This window comes from Pristiophorus japonicus, chromosome 11, assembly GCF_044704955.1.
Source record: "Pristiophorus japonicus isolate sPriJap1 chromosome 11, sPriJap1.hap1, whole genome shotgun sequence".
In the NCBI taxonomy this organism is placed as follows: Eukaryota; Metazoa; Chordata; class Chondrichthyes; family Pristiophoridae; genus Pristiophorus; species Pristiophorus japonicus.
Genome location: NC_091987.1, coordinates 218387662 through 218411356, shown reverse-complemented (window position 1 = coordinate 218411356; position 23695 = coordinate 218387662). Strand labels below are relative to the sequence as shown.

The following is a 23695-nucleotide window of genomic DNA, read 5'->3' as shown; positions in this document are numbered from 1 at the left end:
TAAATGAGAATGAGCCCTGGGTGAAGTATGGCAGAATTTAAAAACAGGATGATTTTCTGGCTGAGTATCAGCTGAGGGTGGCAGTGAAAAAGTTTCCCTCAACAACCACAGACCACAGGGAGGGGGGCGGAGAATGAAGTGACATCAAGCGACGCTCGCCGTCCCAAGAATTTTCCAAAGGTGAATGCCAAGTGAGAACAGCATCAGGCTCAGCTGTGTTGAGCTGACAGCCCACCAACACTCACCGTGCTGCTCACATATAGTGAACAGCAACAGCGACAAGATGAGGTACTCTACCCCAGCACGAGTCGTCAGGGCAGATGTGTCAAGAGAAAACTGGAAGGCAAATCCATAAGAGAAAAATGCATCAGTGTGAAGCTGCCTAAACAGGTTACTACACTTCCAATTTCAAAAGGAGCAAAAGCTCTGGCTCAAATGCTGCCACATAACCAATTATCACAAATTTCTACAAGAAATAAATTCACTTTGTACAAATTAAGATGGGGATACTCTAGGAGTACATTTATACTTTACAAAGCAAACAGTAAATCACTCCCAAGTTCCCTGTGGGGCTGGAGAGCTGATTTACACTGGTTCTTCCAAACTTGATATCCTGCAAAGCTGTCTGCCATTCTAATGTTGCGGATGGACCCGACCATTCCGCACATGGAACCCGAACTGCACGATATGGAACAGCTTGGGATCTGTACTTTTGATGCCCCTCACAAATTGCTGAGCATTTTACTTCCACTGCTCCAATGCAAACCAGTCCCGAGATTGCGAGTGGATTCCTGCTTACGTACCATCTTCAGCATTGTAGTGAATTGGAAATGACTGTTCTACAACTCCAAGTACTCCAGTACCATAAATATAAAAGCCAATATCAATCTTGAAATCTAGTTCAGTCATCATTCTAGTGTAGAGGTTGTGCCCTATTTTATCTTTAACATTTACTGAAAAGGCTGCAATTCACACTGGTATACAAATCCAGATCCTGCATTTAAATGCAACCTAAAATGTAGATTTTACAGTGAACCAAATCTGGAAAAATCCCAAATATTTTGTAAATATTAAACTGAGTAGAGTGCTTTTTTAAATTAATGAATCATACACTTATTTTTATGCACACCATCTGCACCAGTTCAGGAGGAAGTGGTGGGCAGCTCTTACACAATACCGCACATGGCTAAGTCAGTTACACTGTCAGTAACCCATAAATACTTTGAATAATCACATGTGGAATGTGAAGTGTTAGTGATTGATCTTGGCTTTTATATTTATGGTACTGGACTACTTTAGGGGCTTGACAAAGCAAGATGTGAATAACCAGGACTACATTCAGCTTTTGTGAATATTATTGTTTGGAAAATTATCCATCAATGCTTAGCAGAAATAATGTTTGTCAACAGTGAGACCCGGCACTATAATCCAGACTGAACACCTGATTATGTACTGGAAGCTTTAGTGGAGTTGCTTGCTGAGGAGCCAAATAAAAAGCCCGAGTTCCATAAGGGAATGGGAGGAAACTACTTTAAAGGCTCATCCAATAAACATTGGTGGGTGAATTAGTATTTGAGCAGATGCGCTAATACGGAAACTTTGCATTAAATCGTGCCTTACCACATTCCTCAGAGTCGCTAGAATGAATTGTGAAATGCAGTGACTTATTAGGAAAAACTGGCAGCCAAACTGCAAACAGCAACATCCCACAGACAGAAATAAATGAATAACCATATGGATCTATTTTTGGTGCTGGTTAAGAAAGGAAAGTTGGAGAGGAGAATGCTCCCTGCTCTTCTTCAAATATAGACTGGAATTCAGCCCAGATGCTGTAGTCAAGTCCTGAAGTGTGTTTTGAACCACAAACCTACTGACTCAGAGGCGACCAACTGAGGCAAGCTGGCACAGTAATATCTTACTTCACAGTAAAATAAGGGGGTCACGTTGTGAAAATGTATTTTCTTCCGAAGGATCATCATCTGTGCTTGTAATGGTTTGGCTTTGAAAAGCTGCTTGATTCTGTTAACTGCATAGTTGCTGTGGGGCTTTTTTTTTTAAATAAAAGGGACTGAAGACCTTTCAATTTAATAACTTACAAGCACTTAACAGGTAGAATTAGGAGAGCAAGAGGGGTAATGGGCTCTGTGTGCTGAGGAATTATTCAATACTCCTCACATTCCAACAGTGATCCGTCAGTAACATTGTTCAGCTCCTACACCTCATTGTTTGGTTTTCTTGCTTCCAGGAAGCAGATATTCAAATGTTTGCTAAATGTTTCAAAGGTAGAAAATCATTCAACTTAGCTCCATTTTAAAAAGCCTTAGAAGTGAAAGGTGCGCAAGTTGCTTTAAATACATTTTTTGGTACAAATTGAGTCCTGTGCATACTTAAAATATTTTTAAAGTGTTGATTAGTAATTACACTAATTTCCCCAGATTTCCAGTCTGAAGTATGCTAATTAGCTTTAATTGGATTGGTTATCAAAAAAGAGCTGCTACTCTGGAGAACTTATCATGAAGTCAGCTGTTACTCTTCCTCCTCACCAGAAGACAGCAGTGAGCCACTACATAAATAAGCAAACTCCAAGCCGAGGACTATGAGGAAACTGAAGAAAAATTTTAGTTTCAGATCACAGGAGGCAACACAACAGGGACAGAGGCAGCTCATATCCAATTTAGACTTAAAATCTAGAATTTAAAGTATTTTGAGGGAAGAAAATCCAGATACTGAAAGAAAGTCAAAGTGGTGTATGTCATTTATACGCATGAAATGTTGAAATTTTAATTTTTCTTGTGAAAAATAATTCCCAATTTTCTCTCTTGGAAGACACACCAAGCCTTGTAGGGTTACGGCAGCCCTCCAGTACTCATGCAAGTGACAATCTTCATGTGAGCTAAGACGGTGAGTAACAGTAGACTTTTCAAGCATGACTGGGAGCAACTATTAGACCATTCCAATCCTGTCACTGCCCAATCTACATGCTATTTCTAGCCGGGGTCACTGGATAGCAATCAGGAGCAGGAACATTGGCTGATTTTTCTCCTCCCTAACCCAAGAGGTGCCGAGGTCAATCGTAGCATCCAGACTACCACCCTGGTTGAGATCAATATAGAGCATCAAACCTGGAAACGTTGAATCTGTGTGGCTAAGTATTAGAGAGAGAAGCATCTTTATCCACCAAACCATTAGAGCTAATCTTTCACATTTTGATTTTTCATGGAGATGTCACACATTATAATCTAATTACTGAAAATATTTTTGCTTTGAAAACTTGTTTGAAGACAAAATGTTCAAAGTATAAACCCACACCACATAATGGTAGCCGACATGGTGCGTATACTGCCTGCAGCGACACTGAAACTAACTAAAAAGGAGTACAATGCATCTAAATACTACTTTTCACCTCTTGGCGATACAGAATACATGACAAAAATTTATCAGATACAACTTGCATCCCAATCATGCAGCATAAATCATATCTGATGAATGTAAATAATGTAATCTTTTATAGGGTAGCCACTTTCCACTGAAAGACGTATATAACTCAGAGACCAACAACAACTCCTCACCATACCAGGACCACTGCAAAATACAATTTATCATTTATTTCAGATTTCCAGTACTTGCAGTTTTTGTTCTTTTTATGCCTATATTTGAAAGCCAATATTACGGTAAGTCAGGGTTCATTCATCCCTACTCAGGGGGAAGGGTATAAAATGCTATTTTTGCGGCATGCCTTTCTAGGCTACATAAGAAATAGGAGCAGGAATAGGCCATTTGGCCCCTCGAGCCTGCTCCGCCATTCAATATCATAGCTGCGATGTCACAGCCAGGCGGGTAAGTGATTGGCTGGTGGATTGGTGAGTATTTTATCCTTTTCTGTTCTTTCGGTAGGAAACATTTGGCATTGTTGTAAGTAAGAAAGAACTGGAAGTAAAGTATGTGATCCTTATTATCTAAGGAGAACCAGTTCATTAAATCAGCTGTTCACTGAGTAGTTGCTGGGTGTGTTTTGCTAAGGTTTAGAATTTAGTTCACTGGATAGTTACGAGTGTAACTAGAAGGATGGCAGGGCAGTTCAGTCCCGTGGATTGCACATCCTGTGGCATGTAGGAAATCCTGGATGCTTTGCGCAGCCGGGACGACCACGTGTGCAGGAGGTGTCTCCAGCTGCACCAACTCTAGCTCAGTGTTTTGAAGCTTGAGCGGCAGCTGGGGGCACTGCGGTGCATCCGCAAGACTGAGAGCTACGTGGATAGCACGTTTCTAGAGGTGGTCACCCCACAGTTTAAGAGTGTGTAGGCAGATAGGGTTTGGGTGACTCCTGGACAGAACAGGAGGACTAGGCAGGAAGTGCAGGAGTCCACTGAGTCCATCTTGCTCTCCAACCGGTACTCTGTTCTAAGTACCAGTGGGGGCGATGGTGGCTCTGGGGAGTATAGCCAGAGCCAAGTCCATGGCACCACGGGTGGCTCAGCTGCACGGGGGGGGGGGGGGGGGTGGAAGAGAGGAAAAAGAATGGAAGAGCAACAGTGGTAGGGGATTCCATAGTCAGGGGAGCAGACAGGCGTTTCTGCGGCCGCAGACGTGACTCCAGGATGGTATGTTGCCTTCCTGCTGCCAGGGTCAAGGATGTCACTGAGCGGCTGCAGGGCATTCGGGGGGTGGGGGGGGGGGGGGGGGGGAAAGAGGATGAACAGCCAGAGGATGTGGTCCACATTGGTAACAATGACATAGGTAGGAAGAGGGATGAGGTCCTGCAGGCAGATTTTAGAGAACTAGGGGAGAGATTAAAAAAGCAGGACCTCAAAAAGGTAGTTAATCTCCGGATTACCCCCCGTGCCACGAGCTAGTGAGTGCAGAAATAGGATAGAGCAGATGAATACGTGGCTGGAGATATGGTGCAGGCGGAAGGGCTTTCGATTCCTGAGGCATTGGGACTGCTTCTGGGGGAAGTGGGACCTGTACAAGCCTCAACAGAGCCGGGACCAATATCCTCGCAGGGTGTTTGCTAGTGCTGTTGGAGAGGGTTTCAACTAGCTTGGCAGGGGGATGGGAACCTGAAACTAGATTCAGTAGGGAAGGGAGAAAAGCTGGAATTAGAAAGCAAAAATAAAGAAAGTGAGTTTGAAGGAGAGAGGAAACAAGCAGGAAAAAAGGGTAAAAAAACAAACTTAAAGGCACTTTGTCGAAATGCACGTAACATTTGTAACAAAATAGATGAGTTGACGGCACAAATTGAGACAAATGGGTATGATCTGATAGTCATTACAGAGACGTGGTTGCAAGGTGACCAGGACTGGGAATTAAATATTCAGGGGCATTTGACAATCCAGATGACAGACAGAAAGGAAAAGGAGGTGGGGTAGCTCTATTGATGAATCACTGCAATAGTGAGAAACGATATATACTCAAAGGATCAGGATGTTGAAACAGTTTGGGTGGAGATAAGGATTAATAAGGGGAAAAAGTCACTGGTGGACGTAGTATACAACGTGGACCACTTCCCATACCTCGGGAGCCTCTTGTCAACAAAGGCAGACATTAATGCGGAGCTTCAACATCGCCTCCAGTGCGCCAGCGCAGCCTTCGGCCATGCCAGACGCGAGACTCCCTAAGCAACTGCTCTATGCGGAGCTCCTTCCTGGCAAATGAGTCAAAGGTGGGCAGCGGAAACGTTACAAGGACAGCCTCAAAGTCTCCCTGGTGAAGTGTGACGCCTGGGAGACCCTGACCGAAGACCGCCCTAGATGGAGAAAGTGCATCCGAGAGGGTGTTGAGCTCTTCAAATCTCCTTTTTGAGCGTGAAAAGGTCAGCGCAGCTACGGAAAGAGCGTGTGATAAATCAGTGCCACCCCACCCCCGTCCCCCGACAAATATCTGTCCCACATGTGACAAGGTCTGTGGCTCTCGTGTTGGACTGTTCAGCTCCCAAAGAACTCACTTTAGGAGTGGAAGCAAGTCTTCCTCGATTCTGAGGGACTGCCTATGATATAGGCCCCCCTAACAGTAGCAACTATGTTGGTTGGAGGATAAACCAGGAAATAGTGGGGACTTGTAATAATCATCATGGGTGATTTTAACCTCCATATTGATTGGACAAATCAAATTGATCAGGGTAGCCTTGAGCAGGAGTTCGTAGAGTAAGGGACGGGTTCCTTCAGCAGTATGTAACAGAACCAACCAGAGGGCAGGCTCTTTTAGATCTGGTCCTGTGTAATGAGACAGGATTAATAAACCAGCTCCTAGTAAAAGGATCCTCTTGGAATGAGTGATCACAGCATGGTTGAATTTCAAATCCGAATGGAGGGAGCGAAAGTTGGATCTCTAACCAGCGTACTAAGCTTAAATAAAGGAGACTATGAAGGTATGAGGGCGGAGTAAGAAACATAGAAAATAGGTGCAGGAGTAGGCCATTAGGCCCTTCGAGCCTGCACCGCCATTCAATGAGTTCATGGCTGAACATGCAACTTCAGTACCCCATTCCTGCTTTCTCACCATACCCCTTGATCCCCCTAGTAGTAAGGACGACATCTAACTCCTTTTTGAATATATTTAGTGAATTGGCCTCAACAACTTTCTGCGGTAGAGAATTCCACAGGTTCACCACTCTCTGGGTGAAGAGGTTTCTCCTCATCTCGGTCCTAAATGGCTTACCCCTTATCCTTAGACTGTGACCCCTGGTTCTGGACTTCCCCAACATCGGGAAGATTCTTCCTGCATCTAACCTGTCTAAACCCGTCAGAATTTTAAACGTTGCTATGAGATCCCCTCTCATTCTTCTGAACTCCAGTGAATACAAGCCCAGTTGATCCAGTCTTTCTTGATATGTCAGTCCTGCCATCCCGGGAATCGGTCTGGTGAACCTTCGCTGCACTCCCTCAATTGCAAGAATGTCCTTCCTCAAGTTAGGAGACCAAAACTGTACACAATACTCCAGGTGTGGCCTCACCAAGGCCCTGTACAACTGTAGCAACACCTCCCTGCCCCTGTACTCAAATCGCCTCGCTATGAAGGCCAACATGCCATTTGCTTTCTTAACCGCCTGCTGTACCTGCATGCCAACCTTCAATGACTGATGTACCATGACACCCAGGTCTCGTTGCACCTCTCCTTTTCCGAATCTGTCACCATTCAGATAATAGTCTGTCTCTCTGTTTTTACCACCAAAGTGGATAACCTCACATTTATCCACATTATACTTCATCTGCCATGCATTTGCCCACTCACCTAACCAAGTCACTCTGCAGCCTCATAGCATCATAGAAACATAGAAACATAGAAACATAGAAAATAGGTGCAGGAGTAGGCCATTCGGCCCTTCTAGCCTGCACCGCCATTCAATGAGTTCATGGCTGAACATGCAACTTCAGTACCCCATTCCTGCTTTCTCACCATACCCCTTGATTCCCCTAGTAGTAAGGACTTCATCTAACTCCTTTTTGAATATATTTAGTGAATTGGCCTCAACAACTTTCTGTGGTAGAGAATTCCACAGGTTCACCACTCTCTGGGTGAAGAAATTCCTCCTCATCTCGGTCCTAAATGGCTTCCCCCTTATCCTTAGACTGTGTCCCCTGGTTCTGGACTTCCCCAACATTGGGAACATTCTTCCTGCATCTAACCTGTCTAACCCCGTCAGAATTTTAAACGTTTCTATGAGGTCCCCTCTCATTCTTCTGAACTCCAGTGAATACAAGCCCAGTTGATCCAGTCTTTCTTGATAGGTCAGTCCCGCCATCCCGGGAATCAGTCTGGTGAACCTTCGCTGCACTCCCTCAATAGCAAGAATGTCCTTCCTCAGGTTAGGAGACCAAAACTGTACACAATACTCCAGGTGTGGCCTCACCAAGGCCCTGTACAATTGTAGCAACACCTCCCTGCCCTTGTACTCAAATCCCCTCGCTATGAAGGCCAACATGCCATTTGCTTTCTTAACCGCCTGCTGTACCTGCATGCCAACCTTCAATGACTGATGTACCATGACACCCAGGTCTCTTTGCACCTTCCCTTTTCCTAATTTGTCACCATTCAGATAATAGTCTGTCTCTCTGTTTTTACCACCAAAGTGGATAACCTCACATTTATCCACATTATACTTCATCTGCCATGTATTTGCCCACTCACCTAACCTATCCAAGTCGCTCTGCAGCCTCATAGAATCCTCCTTGCAGCTCACACTGCCACCCAACTTAGTGTCATCCGCAAATTTGGAGATACTACATTTAATCCCCTCGTCTAAATCATTAATGTACAGTGTAAACAGCTGGGGCCCCAGCACAGAACCTTGCGGTACCCCACTAGTCACTGCCTGCCATTCTGAAAAGTCCCCATTTACTCCTACTCTTTGCTTCCTGTCTGACAACCAGTTCTCAATCCATGTCAGCACACTACCCCCAATCCCATGTGCTTTAACTTTGCACATTAATCTCTTGTGTGGGACCTTGTCGAAAGCCTTCTGAAAGTCCAAATATACCACATCAACTGGTTCTCCCTTGTCCACTCTACTGGAAACATCCTCAAAAAATTCCAGAAGATTTGTCAAGCATGATTTCCCTTTCACAAATCCATGCTGACTTGGACCTATCATATTACCTCTTTCCAAATGCACTGCGATGACATCCTTAATAATTGATTCCATCATTTTACCCACTACCGATGTCAGGCTGACCGGTCTGTAATTCCCTGTTTTCTCTCTCCCTCCTTTTTTAAAAAGTGGGGTTACATTGGCTACCCTCCACTCCATAGGAACTGATCCAGAGTCAATGGAATGTTGGAAAATGACTGTCAATGCATCCACTATTTCCAAGGCCACCTCCTTAAGTACTCTGGGATGCAGTCCATCAGGCCCTGGGGATTTATCGGCCTTCAATCCCATCAATTTCCCCAACACAATTTCCCGACTAATAAGGATTTCCCTCAGTTCCTCCTCCTTACTAGACCCTCTGACCCCTTTTATATCCGGAAGGTTGTTTGTGTCCTCCTCAGTGAATACCGAACCAAAGTACTTGTTCAATTGGTCCGCCATTTCTTTGTTCCCCGTTATGACTTCCCCTGATTCTGACTGCAGGGGACCTACGTTTGTTTTTACTAACCTTTTTCTCTTTACATATCTATAGAAACTTTTGCAATCCGTCTTAATGTTACCTGCAAGCTTCTTCTCGTACTCCATTTTCCCTGCCCTAATCAAACCCTTTGTCCTCCTCTGCTGAGTTCTAAATTTCTCCCAGTCCCCGGGTTCTCTGCTATTTCTGGCCAATTTGTATGCCACTTCCTTGGCTTTAATGCTATCCCTGATTTCCCTTGATAGCCACGGTTGAGCCACCTTCCCTTTTTTATTTTTACGACAGACAGGAATGTACAATTGTTGTAGTTCATCCATGCGGTCTCTAAATGTCTGCCATTGCCCATCCACAGTCAACCCCTTCAGTATCATTCGCCAATCTATCCTAGCCAATTCACGCCTCATACCTTCAAAGTTACCCTTCTTTAAGTTCTGGACCATGGTCTCTGAATTAACTGTTTCATTCTCCATCCTAATGCAGAATTCCACCATATTATGGTCACTCTTCCCCAAGGGGCCTCGCACAACGAGATTGCTAATTAATCCTCTCTCATTACACAACACCCAGTCTAAGATGGCCTCCCCCCTAGTTGGTTCCTCGACATATTGGTCTAAAAAACCATCCCTTATGCACTCCAGGAAGTCCTCCTCTACCGTATTGCTTCCAGTTTGGTTAACCCAATCTATGTGCATATTAAAGTCACCCATTATAACTGCTGCACCTTTATTGCACGCACCCCTAATTTCATGTTTGATGCCCTCCCCAACATCACTACTACTGTTTGGAGGTCTGTACACAACTCCCACTAACGTTTTTTGTCCTTTGGTATTCTGCAGCTCTACCCATATAGATTCCACATCATCCAAGCTAATGTCCTTCCGAACTATTGCCTTAATTTGCTCCTTAACCAGCAATGCTACCCCACCTCCTTTTCCTTTTATTCTATCTTTCCTGAATGTTGAATACCCCTGGATGTTGAGTTCCCAGCCCTGATCATCCTGGAGCCACGTCTCCGTAATCCCAATCACATCATATTTGTTAACATCTATTTGCACAGTTAATTCATCCACTTTATTGCGGATACTCCTTGCATTAAGACACAAAGCTTTCAGGCTTGTTCTTTTAACACCCTTTGTCCTTTTAGAATTTTGCTGTACAGTGGCCCTTTTTGTTCTTTGCCTTGGGTTTCTCTGCCCTCCACTTTTCCTCATCTCCTTTCTGTCTTTTGTTTTTGCCTCCTTTTTGTTTCCCTCTGTCTCCCTGCATTGGTTCCCATCCCCCTCGCACCTTCACGCCTCATACCTTCAAAGTTACCCTTCTTTAAGTTCTGGACCATGGTCTCTGAATTAACTGTTTCATTCTCCATCCTAATGTCGAATATTATGGTCACTCTTCCCCAAGGGGCCTCGCACAACGAGATTGCTAATTAATCCTCTCTCATTACACAACACCCAGTAGAAGATGGCCTCCCCCCTCGTTGGTTCCTCGACATATTGGTCTAGAAAACCATCCCTTATGCACTCCAGGAAATCCTCCTCCACCGTATTGCTTCTAGTTTGGTTCGCCCAATCTATATGCATATTAAAGTAACCCATGATAACTGCTGCACCTTTATTGCATGCACCCCTAATTTCCTGTTTGGTGCCCTCCCCAACATCTACTGTTTGGAGGTCTGTACACAACTCCCACTAATGTTTTTTGCCCTTTGGTGTTCTGCAACTCTACCGATATAGATTCCACATCATCCAAGCTAATGTCCTTCCTAACTATTGCATTAATCTCCTCTTTAACCAGCAATGCTACCCCACCTCCTTTTCCTTTTATTCTATCCTTCCTGAATGTTGAATACCCATGGATGTTGAGTTCCCAGCCCTGATCATCCTGGAGCCTGGTGAACCTTCGCTGCACTCCCTCAATAGCAAAAATGTCCTTCCTCAAGTTAGGAGACCAAAACTGTACAAACTGGCTAAACTGGACTGGGAAAACAGATTGAAGTGTAGGTTGGTTGATGAACAGTGGTGTACATTTAAAGAGATATTTCACAACTCAAGAAAAATATATTCCAGTAAGGAGGAAAGGGTGCAAGGGAAAAGAAAGCCAAACGTGGCCAACTAAAGAAATAAAGGACGCTATCTGATTAAAAACAAGGGCATACAAAGTGGCCAAAACTAGTGGGAGGACAGAAGATTGGGAAGCTTTTAAAAGCCAGCAAAGAATGACTAAAAAAATGATTAAGAAAGGGAAGATAGACTATGAAAGTAAACGATCACAAAATATAAAAACAGATAGTAAGAGTTTCTATAGATAAAAAGGAAAAGAGCGGCTAAAGTAAATGTTGGTCCCTTAGAGGACGAGACCGGGGAATTGGTAATGGGGAACATGGAGATGGCAGAAACTCTAAACAAGTATTTTCTATCAGTTTTTACAGTAGAGAACACCAACAATATTCCAACAGTGGATAGTCTAGGGGCTATGGGGGGGGGGGGGCGCGAAGGAACATAACACAATCACAATCACTAAGGAAGTGGTACTTAGTAAGATAATGGGACTAAAGGCAGATAAATCCCCTGGACCTGATGGCTTGCATCCTAGGGACTTGAGAAGTAGCGGCAGGGATTGGGGATGCATTGGTTGTAATTTACCAAAATTCCTGGATTCTGGGGAGGTCCCAGCAAATTGGAAAACTGCAACTGTAACACCCCTATTCAAAAAAGGAGGCAGACAAAAAGCAGGAAACTATAGACCAGTTAGCCTAACATCAGTGGTTGGGAAAATGTTGGAGTTCATTATTAAAGAAGCAGTAACAGGACATTTGGAAAAGCAAAATTTGGTCAGGCAGAGTCAGCTTGGATTTATGAAGGGGAAGTCATGTTTGACAAGTTTGCTGGAATTCTTTGAGGATGTAACGAACAGGGTGGATAAAGGGAAACCAGTGGATGTGGTGTACTTGGACTTCCAGAAGGAATTTGACAAGGTGCCACACAAAAGGTTACTGCACAAGATAAAAGTTCACAGGGTTGGGGGTAATATATTAGCATGGATAGAAGATTGGCTAACTAACAGAAAACAGAGTTGGGATAAATGGTTCATTCTCTGGTTGGCAATCAGTAATGAGTGGGGTGCCAAAGGGATCAGTGCTGGGACCCCAACTATTTACAATCTATATTAATGACTTGGAAGAAGGGACTGAGTGTAATGTAGCCAAGTTTGCTGATAATACAAAGCTGGGAGGAAAAGCAGATGTGAGGAGGACATAAAAAACCTGCAAAAGGACAGAGACAGACTAAGTGAGTGGGCAAAAATTTGGCAGATGGAGTATAATGTTGGAAAGTGTGAGGTCAGGAAGGTCAATGGAATCTTGGACTTTATTGCAAAGGGGATGGAGTATAAAAGCAGGGAAGTCTTGTTACAGCTGTACAAGGTATGGGTGAGGCCACACCTGGAATACTGGGTGCAGTTTTGGTTTCCATATTTACGAAAGGATATATTTGCTTGGGAGGCAGTTCAGAGAAGGCTAATTAGGTTGATTCTGGGGATGAGGGGGTTGACTTATGAGGAAAGGTTGAATAGGATGGGCCTATACTCATTGGAGTTCAGAAGAATGAGAGGTGATCTTATCGAAATGTATAAGGTTATGACGGGGCTTGACAAGGTGGATGCAGAGAGGATGTTTCCACTGGTGGGGGAGACTAGAACTAGAGGGCATGATCTTAGAATAAGGGGCTGTCCATTTAGAACTGAGATGATGAGAAATTTCTTCTCTGAGGGTTGTGAATCTGTGGAATTTGCTGCCTCAGAGAGCTGTGGAAGCTGAGACATTAAATACATTTAAGACAGAAATAGACAGTTTCTTAAACGATAAGGGGATAAGGGGTTATGGGGAGCGGGCAGGGAAGTGGAGCGGAGTCCATGATCAGATCAGCCATGACTTTATTGAATGGCGGAGCAGGCTCGAGGGGCCGTATGGCTTACTCCTGTTCCTATTTCTTATGTTCTACCTCAACTCCACCTTCCCGCACTATTCTCATATCCCTTAATTCTCTTCATTCCCAAAAAATTATGGACCTCTGTCTTGAATATACTCAACAATTGAGCATCCACAGCACCTCTGGTAGAGAATTCCAAAGATTCACAACCTTTTGAGTAAAGAAATTTCTCATCTCAGTCGTAAATGGCCAACCGTTTATTTTGAGACTGTGACCCCGTATTCTAGATTCCCTAGCACGGGGAAACATCTCAGCATTAACCTGGTCAAGCCCCTTAAGAAATGTATATGTTTCAATTAGATCACCTCTCGTTCTTCTAAACTCTATGGAATATAGGCCTAGACTACTTTCCTAATTGCTTGCTGTACCTTATGTTAACTTTCGGTGATTCATGTACAAGGACACCTCGGTCCCGCTGAATGCAAACATTTCCCAGTCTCTCACCATTCAAAAAATATTCTGCTTTTTTGTTTTTCCTACCAAAGTGGATAACTTCACACTTCCCCACATTGTATTCCATTTGCCATGTTCATGCCCACTCAGACAACCTGTCTATATCTCTCTGCAGTCTCTTTGCATTCTCCTCACAGCTTACTTTTACACGTTTGTATCATGAGCAAACTTGAATAAGTTATACGCAGTCTCTTCATTCAAGTCATTAATATACATTGTAAATAGCTGAGGCCGCAGCACCGATCCTTGCGGTACCCCGCTAGTTACAGCCCGCCAACCCGAATAAGTCCTGTTTATTCCTATTCTCTTTTTTCTGTCCATTAACCAATCCTCAATCCATGCTAATATATTACCCGCAATCCAATGAGTCCTAATTTTGTGTAATAACCTCTTGTGTGGCGCCTTATCGAATGCTTTTTGAAAATCCAAATACACTACACCTACTGTTTCCCCATATCCATCCTACTAGCTTACATATTAACAGATTTGTCAAACACTATTTTCCTTTCATAAAACCATGTTGACTCATATGCCTAATCATATGAGTTTCTAAGTGCCCTTTTACCAGGTCCCTAATAAGAGATTCTAGAATTTTACCTACTACTGATGTCAGGCTAACTGGCCTATAGTTCCCGGTTTTATCCCTTCCTCCTTTCTTAAATAGCGGGTTTATGTTTGTTACCTTCCATTCTTGGGGACTATTCTCGAATGTAAGGAACACAGCATCTACATACACAGCATCATTGGGATGAGGATCAGGACCAAAATGGAATGTCCCACTGCTCAATTAAAATAAAACAAAAGAAGTTGCAATTATATAGCAGCTTTCACAACCGCAGGGCAAGCGCTTTAAAGCCAATTAAGTACTTCAGTGTACTCGTTTTGAAATGTAAGAAACACGACAGCCAATTTGAGAACAGCAAGATCCCACAAACAACAGTGCGATAATGACCGGATCATCCTTTTGTGATGCTAAATGCTAAGGGATACGTATTGGCCAGGACACCAGGGAGACTCCCCTGATCTACTGTAAAGGTAGCTTAACTTCAACAGCAAAGTAATAGGATGAATCCCGAAACAAGAAAAAAAATTTCTAGCATCAATAAGAAGACTTCAACAATTATTTGAGGAAGCAGATTTGCACAACAATGTGCAATGCTATGTGTCGAAACCACAGTATCATTTTAACTATGACTTTGAAATTTGCTCGCTGCATAATTACAACTTCCCCCTCGATATCACAAGATTTCACATGGTGCAAGGAGGGCATTTAGAACTTTAAAAAAAAAGCACACAGTATAAAGCAAAGAAAATCACAAACTAACTTTAGATAAATACTTAATAAAATTGCCTCTTTTGTCACCCTTCCAGAGGACAAAGCAGCAAAAGTGGCATCATCCCAATTATCAGAGTCCAACTATTTTAGCACACATCGAGCCAAATTAAACTATATACAGGGTATATCACAACAGGGAACAAGTTGAATAGGACATTGAAGATTACTGATGCAGCACCAATGTGTATTAAAATTACGAGTCCCAACTTCAGAAAGAGCATGATCAGACAGTAGTGGTTTTCTAATAGAATTACTGATTTTTTGGGGGTGGAGAGAAAAGAGGAAGAGATACCCTTAACTTTTCTTTCTTTCGTGCTTTTTATTATCCTTCACTTGTTTGAAGAACAATTATCCAAGTCATATAGCTTCCAATCTGTGTCACGGGGTGGCACTGTATCAATCTTTGACACTGAAATACGCTGTGGAGATTTTCTTATTCAGCGTTCCTGGCACAATTCAGGAGCACATATTGGCAAACCATGTATCCGACATTTATCAACTATCAATTTTACTAACTACACTACCCTTGTAAAGCAGAATATCTCTCCTTATATTGCTGCTGCTGTATAATTCTAGTTATGTTTCTGCATACCACCAGTTGGCATTACAAAATGACATTTCAATCTAGAAGCTCATTATAGCATCTCTATCTAACAGAAAATCAATGCCAGTGTCTGGACCATGCTCTTTCTGAAGTTGGGACTAGTAATTTAAGTGCACATTGGTTCTTGGTCAATAATCTTCAATCTGCTGTTAGCCCAACATTCCAAATTATAATCATGTGTCAAATACTCGATCTTTCTGGTCTGGACTAAAAACATGCCCAAGACCCCAGACAAGAAGGATTTTCCCCTTTTAATATTAAAGTGTGAAGGGTACAAGCAGCAAGTAAAATTTCCAAACATTCCTACAATCATTATTCTTTGAAATTTGATTACAATTATTTTATTTGAAAAAAAATATGATTGATTGATGCAAGCTGATCCAATAGCTCCCATCATTATAGCCACTGCTACACAAACAATGGCAGTTCAGCAGTGATCCCTGGCAAGTTTCACGGACAGGATTTAAAAAAATGCACACACGAAAGGTTGTCGTTACCTTAGCACTTGACAGCTTGTTCATCATAAACAATTCATCAGTACGGTCATCATCTTCATCCTCATAATTTAGAGATAACATCGCCTCCATTCCTAAGCGGGCTTGACCTGGTCCATCTTTGGGGTCAAAGGGGTCTACGACAATTGGTTCAGTGCCCTTTATTTCACAGCGACAAAATGGGCAACCTTGACCTTCGGATTCCTAGACGGAGCATATGGAATTTAGTCAGCTGTATCTCCTACAAGCAAGTCTCTTTGCAAAGGCCCGGAGGCTGTGTCGCAGTGCTTTACACATTCCTACTGTAGCTTTACGGTCATTGCTGTGAAAATAATTTTCAAGGCAGTGCAGTGGAACTGGAACATACTTCACAGCAGTGTTGTCACCAGGCCATATACAAAAACACCATTGGGCAGATCACACCCAAACCAATGTTAATGTTGTGCAATGCTCTTAATTCTTGACATTGCTTCCATGAGTGACAGACTTGTAACCACGAGCACTTCACCACTGGTGTATGTTCTCTCCAGATACAACCCAAGTTTCTAAGGACATCTATAATTTATGTAGAATTTTGCATACCTAGCATGAAGCTATACTGAAATCCTAGTGACAGCACCTCATGGAATTAAACATCTGGGGTCCTGGTAACAGTTCTTCTTCACACACTAAGTTCTTGATCTCAACCATTTTATATGGGAAAACATGCCATAATTAACTGTACAGAACATATCGGGCTCAATTTTCCCCAGGGATTTGCGCCATTTTTTTTTGGCCTAAGTTTAAAAACCTACAGTTTCCCCAATCAATTTGCACCAGCATAACTCAGTTAGTTACGATTTTTTTAGGTACTTTTTTTTTCAGCCAAAGGGGACGTAACCTGCCACCTGCGGCAATTCTGGCCGTTTAGGCAAGTTTGGCCAACTGAGAGTTACTCCAGTTCTGCTTAGGCCAGCGTATGTGGCCTCGGCAGAAAAACCTTCTGGAGAGCGCGAGAGAACGCGCGAGAGGGGGGGGGGGGGGGGGTTGGGGGGTTGGGAGAAGCCTTTCGGGTGTAGTTAGGTGTGGGGACTGGGAGGGAGGAGGCCATTCGGCCTGGGATAGGGGCAGAGGAGCGCACGGGCAAGCCCTTCGACCTGCGCTAGGGGCAGAAGTATGCATTGTCAAGCCCTTCTAGGGCTCGGGGCGGGAGCAGACCAGGAGACCACTCGGCCAGGGCTAGGGGAACACACCGACAAGCCCTTCGGCCTGGGCCATGGGCAGGAAGCGGGACCAGCTTTAATAATTGGAGGTAAGTTGCTGCAATATAGTTTAATATGTTTTTAAGTTGATGCAATGTATTTAATGTTTTTACATTGATGCAATGTATTTTAATATGTTGGGAGCTGGCTGTATGTTTCACTTTGCAGCCTCAGCTCGCATTGTGTCCCTGGTTACCGTGGCAACCTGATCTTTTTGGCGCAGATCAAGGCTCCACCCCTAAAACTAAAGGACAGGTTAGGCCACGCCAAAATGAAGAAATCCAACGGAGAAACTTAGAACATTTTTTTTTGGGGTACTTGGGCCCCAAAAAAAAGAAGCGCAACTCTTCAAGTACGGCAAAAAAAAGCTTTGGGGAAAATTGAGCCCATAGTACCAGAGTTTTTTTTTTAAAACATTCAATGAATACGAAATAAGCTTCAATTTGTTTTCTTTTGGGCGTTTATTTCTGTAGTCCCTGACACATTTGAGAATGCGACACTGGTCATTTTAATTGGACTGAACCATTCTAAATGTCATTCATTATCCCCAGATCTGGTTAAAAGTCTGCGAAACCAGTGGAAGAATTTACTGTTGCAGCACCAAATTAGAGGCCTATAATTGCAGCAGTAAAGAGTTGCAGCAGTATATTATTTAATCCTCTGTGAAACCATGTGGGCAAAAGAAAACTGGGTATTCTTGATAAAGGGAACAAAACCATAACGGTATAGAAACCGCTGAAATCCATAGTCCTTACTGAGCAGTCTCAATGAAAAGGTGAGTTCACTTTGCTTCTGTCTCTGATTCTTCCTCCTCTTTACATTAGTAGACGACTAGAGGTTGGGGAGCTCCAGCACACACTGAGGCACGGCATCCAGGTTATCATTTCTCTTCCACTCCCCCTTCCCTCACTACCTCAATCCAAAACCACAAGATTGGAAGGACTCTACCACTGATATCATTAGACTAAAACACATTCCAAGATGACTGAAGTATCAAGAATTAAAGTAAACCGTATGATAACAAAAAATGAAATATCCTCACTTAGTTCAGTAATTACTAACTGTAGTACTGTAGAAGAATGTATCTTTTTAATTGAAACACTACTTTCATACTTTTTTATGATGTGATTTTCTGATTATTTATAAATTGTGATTTAGATAAACAATCTGAAAATCACTTTATAAATAATTACAAAAGTAGTGTTTCAATTAAAAAGATACATTCTTCGACAGCATCTTTTCCTGTAAATATAGTGAGGTAATGTAAGAAACAAGTCAGTTAAAAAATAATTGATGAAAACTACACTGCAAAGAATCTGCTAAACTATCAGTACAGTTAGTAATCACTGAACCACCAAGTGAGGATATTTCATTTTTAATTTATTATACCAAGTAAGCAGAGACAGACTATGACTGACATTTACAGTACCCCTCCTATCTGTATTCAGCATTACTGTGACCTGCTACACACAACAGGAAGAAAGTGAAAGTGACAACAAAACATCTTCAATGAGAAATTGCATGAACACATGTATAAATTACTCATGGTAATGGCCTTTCCAGCTCATTGACTCCTACCTGCCAGGCTGTAAGACAGGAAGTACACATTAGGTGACCACAGGGTTCAATTTTCACATCCTTGTCATTTTCTGCACAGATCTTGCAGAGCTGGAAGGTGGAGCCCATCTCACAGTACAGTTCATATTGTTCCTTGGAGAGGAGAAACCAAGAAATGAGAATTATATCTTCGTGTTGGTGAAATTGAATACTGCAACAGTTTAATTATTTACTTTTCTCCCTTCAAGACAGTGCCATCTGCTTTTGATGCAGTTCCACAGGTGCCAACCGCCAACCATTCTTTATGTGCGAGCCTGAAAAGTGAGTGGGGGAAGGAGGAAATCTTACCAAAGTCCAGTGACCACATACAATTTCCAGGGGTCAGTGAACAAGGAGTAGATATGAACCCTGGTTCATTTCCCCCTTCCTAGTCTGAGACATTGAGGCCAACGATAATGGAGACCACAGACTGAATCTGGATCTCAATAGTTTAGTTACACGCTGTCTTTACCAACTGAGCTAGCTTGATAGTTCAGTCACATCACATATCTCCATCAATTACCTTTCCACAAGTATGATGCGTTGTGAATATAACATTCTAATAAAAACATTTAATTCCCCTCTTTTTAAAAAAAATTGGGATAGAGCTGTGAAAGAGAAGCACCACAAAAGTAAGCACAGATACAAATAAGAAAGGTGCAGATGGAACTGCCTTTTGTTGACAGAGTGCATGCTCTGAGTGTCACAGATGTGCGTGCTGGACTCTCATTTCCATAACGATGGGAGGTTGGCAAGGACCATTTTCCCATTTTCTCCACGCTCACTGCAATCTCTGCACAAATCAAAACTGCAAGCTGCATTTTGAATAATGGATACGTGGGAGTACAGGTAATTGTAAATGGTTACATGATAGCAACCTAATTAAGGGTTTCATCCAAGTTGTTTATAATCATCTAAACCTCAAGATTAGGTCACAATTGCATTCACTAATTAAAAATCATTTGAGCATGTTACAGCCACATTTCAGAGAGGCAACGTACAATGACATTATTTCAGAGTGGGTGGAAGCAGGTAGCGGTTTCCCACAGGGTTAGTTCTGGGGCCACTTCTGCTCAATGTGTACATCAAAGATTTGGATACAGGCCTAGGGGGAGCAGTGTTGATATTTGCAGATATCAAAACAGGAAGGATAGTTAATGCTTTAGAAGATCAAGGAAACTGCAAAGGGACACTGATGAGATTGAGAAATGGACTAAAAAGTGACAGATGGAATTTAATGTCAGTAAGTGTGCGTTTGGTTAAAAAAAACAGTAATTATACACTAAATAGAAGTAGGCTAAGTGCTGTGGAAGAGCAGAGGGCTTTAGGGGGACAGGTTCACTGGACAGTAAAGGTGGCAAAGCTGTAAAAAAAAAAGCTAACAGAATTCTAGGTTTGGTCACAACAGGTATAGAATATACAAGCTGAAGTAATGATGAGCTTATATAAAAGCTAAAAGACCTCAGCTAGAATACTGTGTTCAGTGTTGCACTCCACACTATAGGAAGGATATCGAGGGTAGAGAGAGGGTACAATACAGATGTACTGTGATGCTGCCTGCTATGAGGAAATGCATAGAAGACAGACTTGAAAACCTTGCTCTTTTTTCATTAAAAATGTAGATCACAGGGCAATATAATAGCAGTGTCTAAAATTATAAAAGGATGGCAGTCAGTCAGAAAAGAAGAAGAATTTCAGAAACAAATGGGCTTGAAACAGTGAGTGAGCACAAGATAGTTAATATTATGATTATATTCAAGTATCAACAAGGGAAGACATGAGCAACATGCCCTCCTCAAGCAGAGATAACTGAAGCAGCTGCCAATCAGTCAACCTGGCAAGCAGAAGTGGGCTCACATGCTCAGGATGCTAAATTACGCTTTGAGCACTGAAATGGTAGTGAACTAGAAAATGAAGCACGGAAGGCTAAGAATACCCTGGCAAAGCACTGTAGAGGACCTCTAGAAGCAGACATCACCCTTCAATCAGGCGCAGCAACTAGCCAATACAGGTGAAAACTTGCTGACTATGTACCTAAGGCACTACAGAACTCTCAGACAGTATTATAAAAGCTTTTCAACTCAATGAGGTTACAGATGAACTAAAGATTGGGTAACATGATGCATCAAGAATCAATGTCACTTTGTTAAAAGCAGCACTGAGCTCCCCAGAGAGCAGAAGCAGACAACTCACATACCCTACCTGTGTCACTTTGATATGGTCATGTGGTGTTGGCTCACACAAACCAGTCAGATCTGGATTCTGACTGCGTCCATCAGGAAACAGGTAACTAGGAAAGAATAAAACCAAGTAGAAGGTCAAACATTTCTCTCAATACTGCACACACAGTTTCACTTCATCTGACATTTGCGTTAGTTATTTTGAATCACTACCATGGATTCCCCCATCCTGGAGAATCTCCACTGCACCTTCTCCATTCTTGTTATATCCTTCCTTTAATGGGGCATGCCAAACTGGAAGATTGGATGAGCAGAATTGGTGTTGAAATTTCCTTTTAACTTTATATTTTAAGTGTTTATTTTAGCCACATATAGCTAATGTCATGTGGAGGGTACTGGACTACACAACAGAGCAAGATAGACTGGCATTGTACAAATCAATAGTGAGGCCAATTCAGAACTATGGTCACCTTATTTAAAAAAGGATACTGAGACATCAGAAAGGGTTCAGTTCAGAGAAGAGTGACTAGGATGGTTCCAGGCTTTAGAAGACTCATTTATGAAAGGAGGCACAAGCAGCAACTTACTTTCTCTGGATGTACAAGTAAACAATTACAAAATTCCCAAGTCTTTAGTCCGGTTAAAAGTTAGGGAAAAAAAACCTCTCCCTCTCCACAGACGAGTTGAAATGTGGCAAAGAATGGAATTAATGTGGGGTCAATTGGCACCTTAAACAAACAAACGGGATTTATAATTGTGGAGAAGTGAGATTGAGACACGGTTCACACTACTGCTATCATTAAATTTCCTCCCTCCCCAGAGGCAATCAGGGAAGGAAATTAGTGTCCCTTAAAATGGGGGCTCAACAGGTGGAGTGGAAGGAAAGTCAGTGACAGAATAAACATACCTCGATTCCGGGTGGAACGGGGTTGACGAGTCAAATATCCTTTTATTTCTCAGGTTTTCTCATGTGTATATGGGAACAGGATTAGATTCAGCTGTGAGCACCCCCCCACCACCCCCCACCCCACCCCAATTCAAAAGTCTCCTGACATTCATTGATTGACAAGATTTTACATGGTGACTGATGACCTCAGACATGAGATATTTCAAGCATCAAAATTAGACTTAAATTCATTATTGGCATAAGTAGTCATGAGTTCAAATAATGGGAGCAGCATGACAGAGAATTCAAACCATGGTAGATTCAGTGGAGCAACAGAAGGAAGAGACTCCAATCTAGGAACAACATTGAATTATGAATGCCTTCAGTATTTTAATCCTTTGAACAGTAATTGCAACAATAAATTGCTAGATTTTGAACTTGCTTTTTGAAAGGCTCATGTTATTTTACTGAGATTTCAGATTGGACAAACAGTTGAATCTTACAGGCCACACCTTATAGCATAAGTTTTCACAGTGGGATCGTGTCTATCAGAGGATCCCCAGTGTCGCCGATTTTAGATTTCTGTCCATCTGGGGCTAGGCATACCACTCTTCACAAAAGAGTTTCTCAAGAATTCTATATTCTGCAGTTTTTTTGTACTTGTTAACTTATTAGTACATTACTTCTGTTGCTATATACTAAAACATTTTTTTTTATAACAATAGCAGGGTTTTCCATTGGGTAGCTGACTATCTTTTGAAGTTAGGATGAGAAGAGGAAGAGATAGGGTCCCCCGAATTATATCAGTATTTGTAGGGGATTCTCCACACAGAAAAGTTTGAAAACCACTACTTTGAAAGCTGAAGAAATTATACAACATCCCAGTTTGCATATCTAGGTTGAACCTTCCTTACCCGGCACCCTTGGGACCTGGCCGGTGGGGGCAGGGGGGGAAGAGGAGGTCAGACCCCGAAGTGTCGGCAGGCCCCGAAGAGTCTGTGCGGCTCAAGCGGGCCTCGAAGAATCGGCAGAGCTAAGCAGGCCCGACCCCCCCTGGAGGGAGCGCTGAGTGGAGGAACAGCCGGTCCGAGGACTGTGGCTGCAGGAGTTCCAGCAGAGCGAGGAGGATAAAAGGGGTTCAACCTGTAATTGCAATTGAAGCCAATACCATCTGTAAATTCAACTATATGGAAAGGGAGATAAATCATTCAAAGTGTTGGACTGCAATGAACATTTAAATAGAAGACTAAAAAAAGTGAAACATACAGGTGGTATTTCTTCTTGCAAGGTCAGGAATCTAGACTGTACATGTTAACAATTGTTCATGTAACATATTTGCTTAAACTGTGTCCTTTGAATGCTTGCACACTGCAATATTACAGGGCTCATTGTGGTCACAAACTAATCCAAGATTTCCACTCTTGCAGAAGAAAAAGTAAACCAAGAATATACAAATCTCATGGGATATAAAATCTAATCACTAACAGTGTTCATCACTGAAGCTTCAAATTGTTTCAAACTTTTGTCTTCAATGGGCTTTAAAAAAAAATGTAGTCTGTGCAAACCATGAAATAGATGTAGCATCTTTGAAGCTCATAGTCGTAATATTTAAATCTCATTAACTGTACACGCATCATTAAATAAAGCTGGCCATATTCCATTGCTCTTCTCAATATTATCAATCAAAATTATTAGTTGAACATGAAAACAGTAATTCACATATGAATTGAGAGATATCTGAAGTGATTTAATATTTTAAAGGTGATTTTTAAGCACAATCTAAAGTGAAGCCAACAGTTTTGTTTAGATGAGAGAATTGTTTTCACAACATTATAGCATTAAGGAAAGTTTGTG

General features: G+C 42.3%; 1 protein-coding gene across 1 annotated transcript in view; it reads right to left on the bottom strand.

Annotated features, from left to right (window-relative positions):
* Positions 1-23695, bottom strand: part of cbl (Cbl proto-oncogene, E3 ubiquitin protein ligase) — a 201684-nt gene that overhangs the window by 32993 nt on the left and 144996 nt on the right. Inside the window, exons 7-9 of the mRNA XM_070894563.1 lie at positions 20978-21065; positions 18758-18889; positions 15942-16142 (exon numbers count right to left, since the gene is read on the bottom strand). Coding sequence (XP_070750664.1) covers positions 15942-16142; positions 18758-18889; positions 20978-21065 — 421 coding nt within the window. The remainder of the gene's footprint in view (positions 1-15941; positions 16143-18757; positions 18890-20977; positions 21066-23695) is intronic.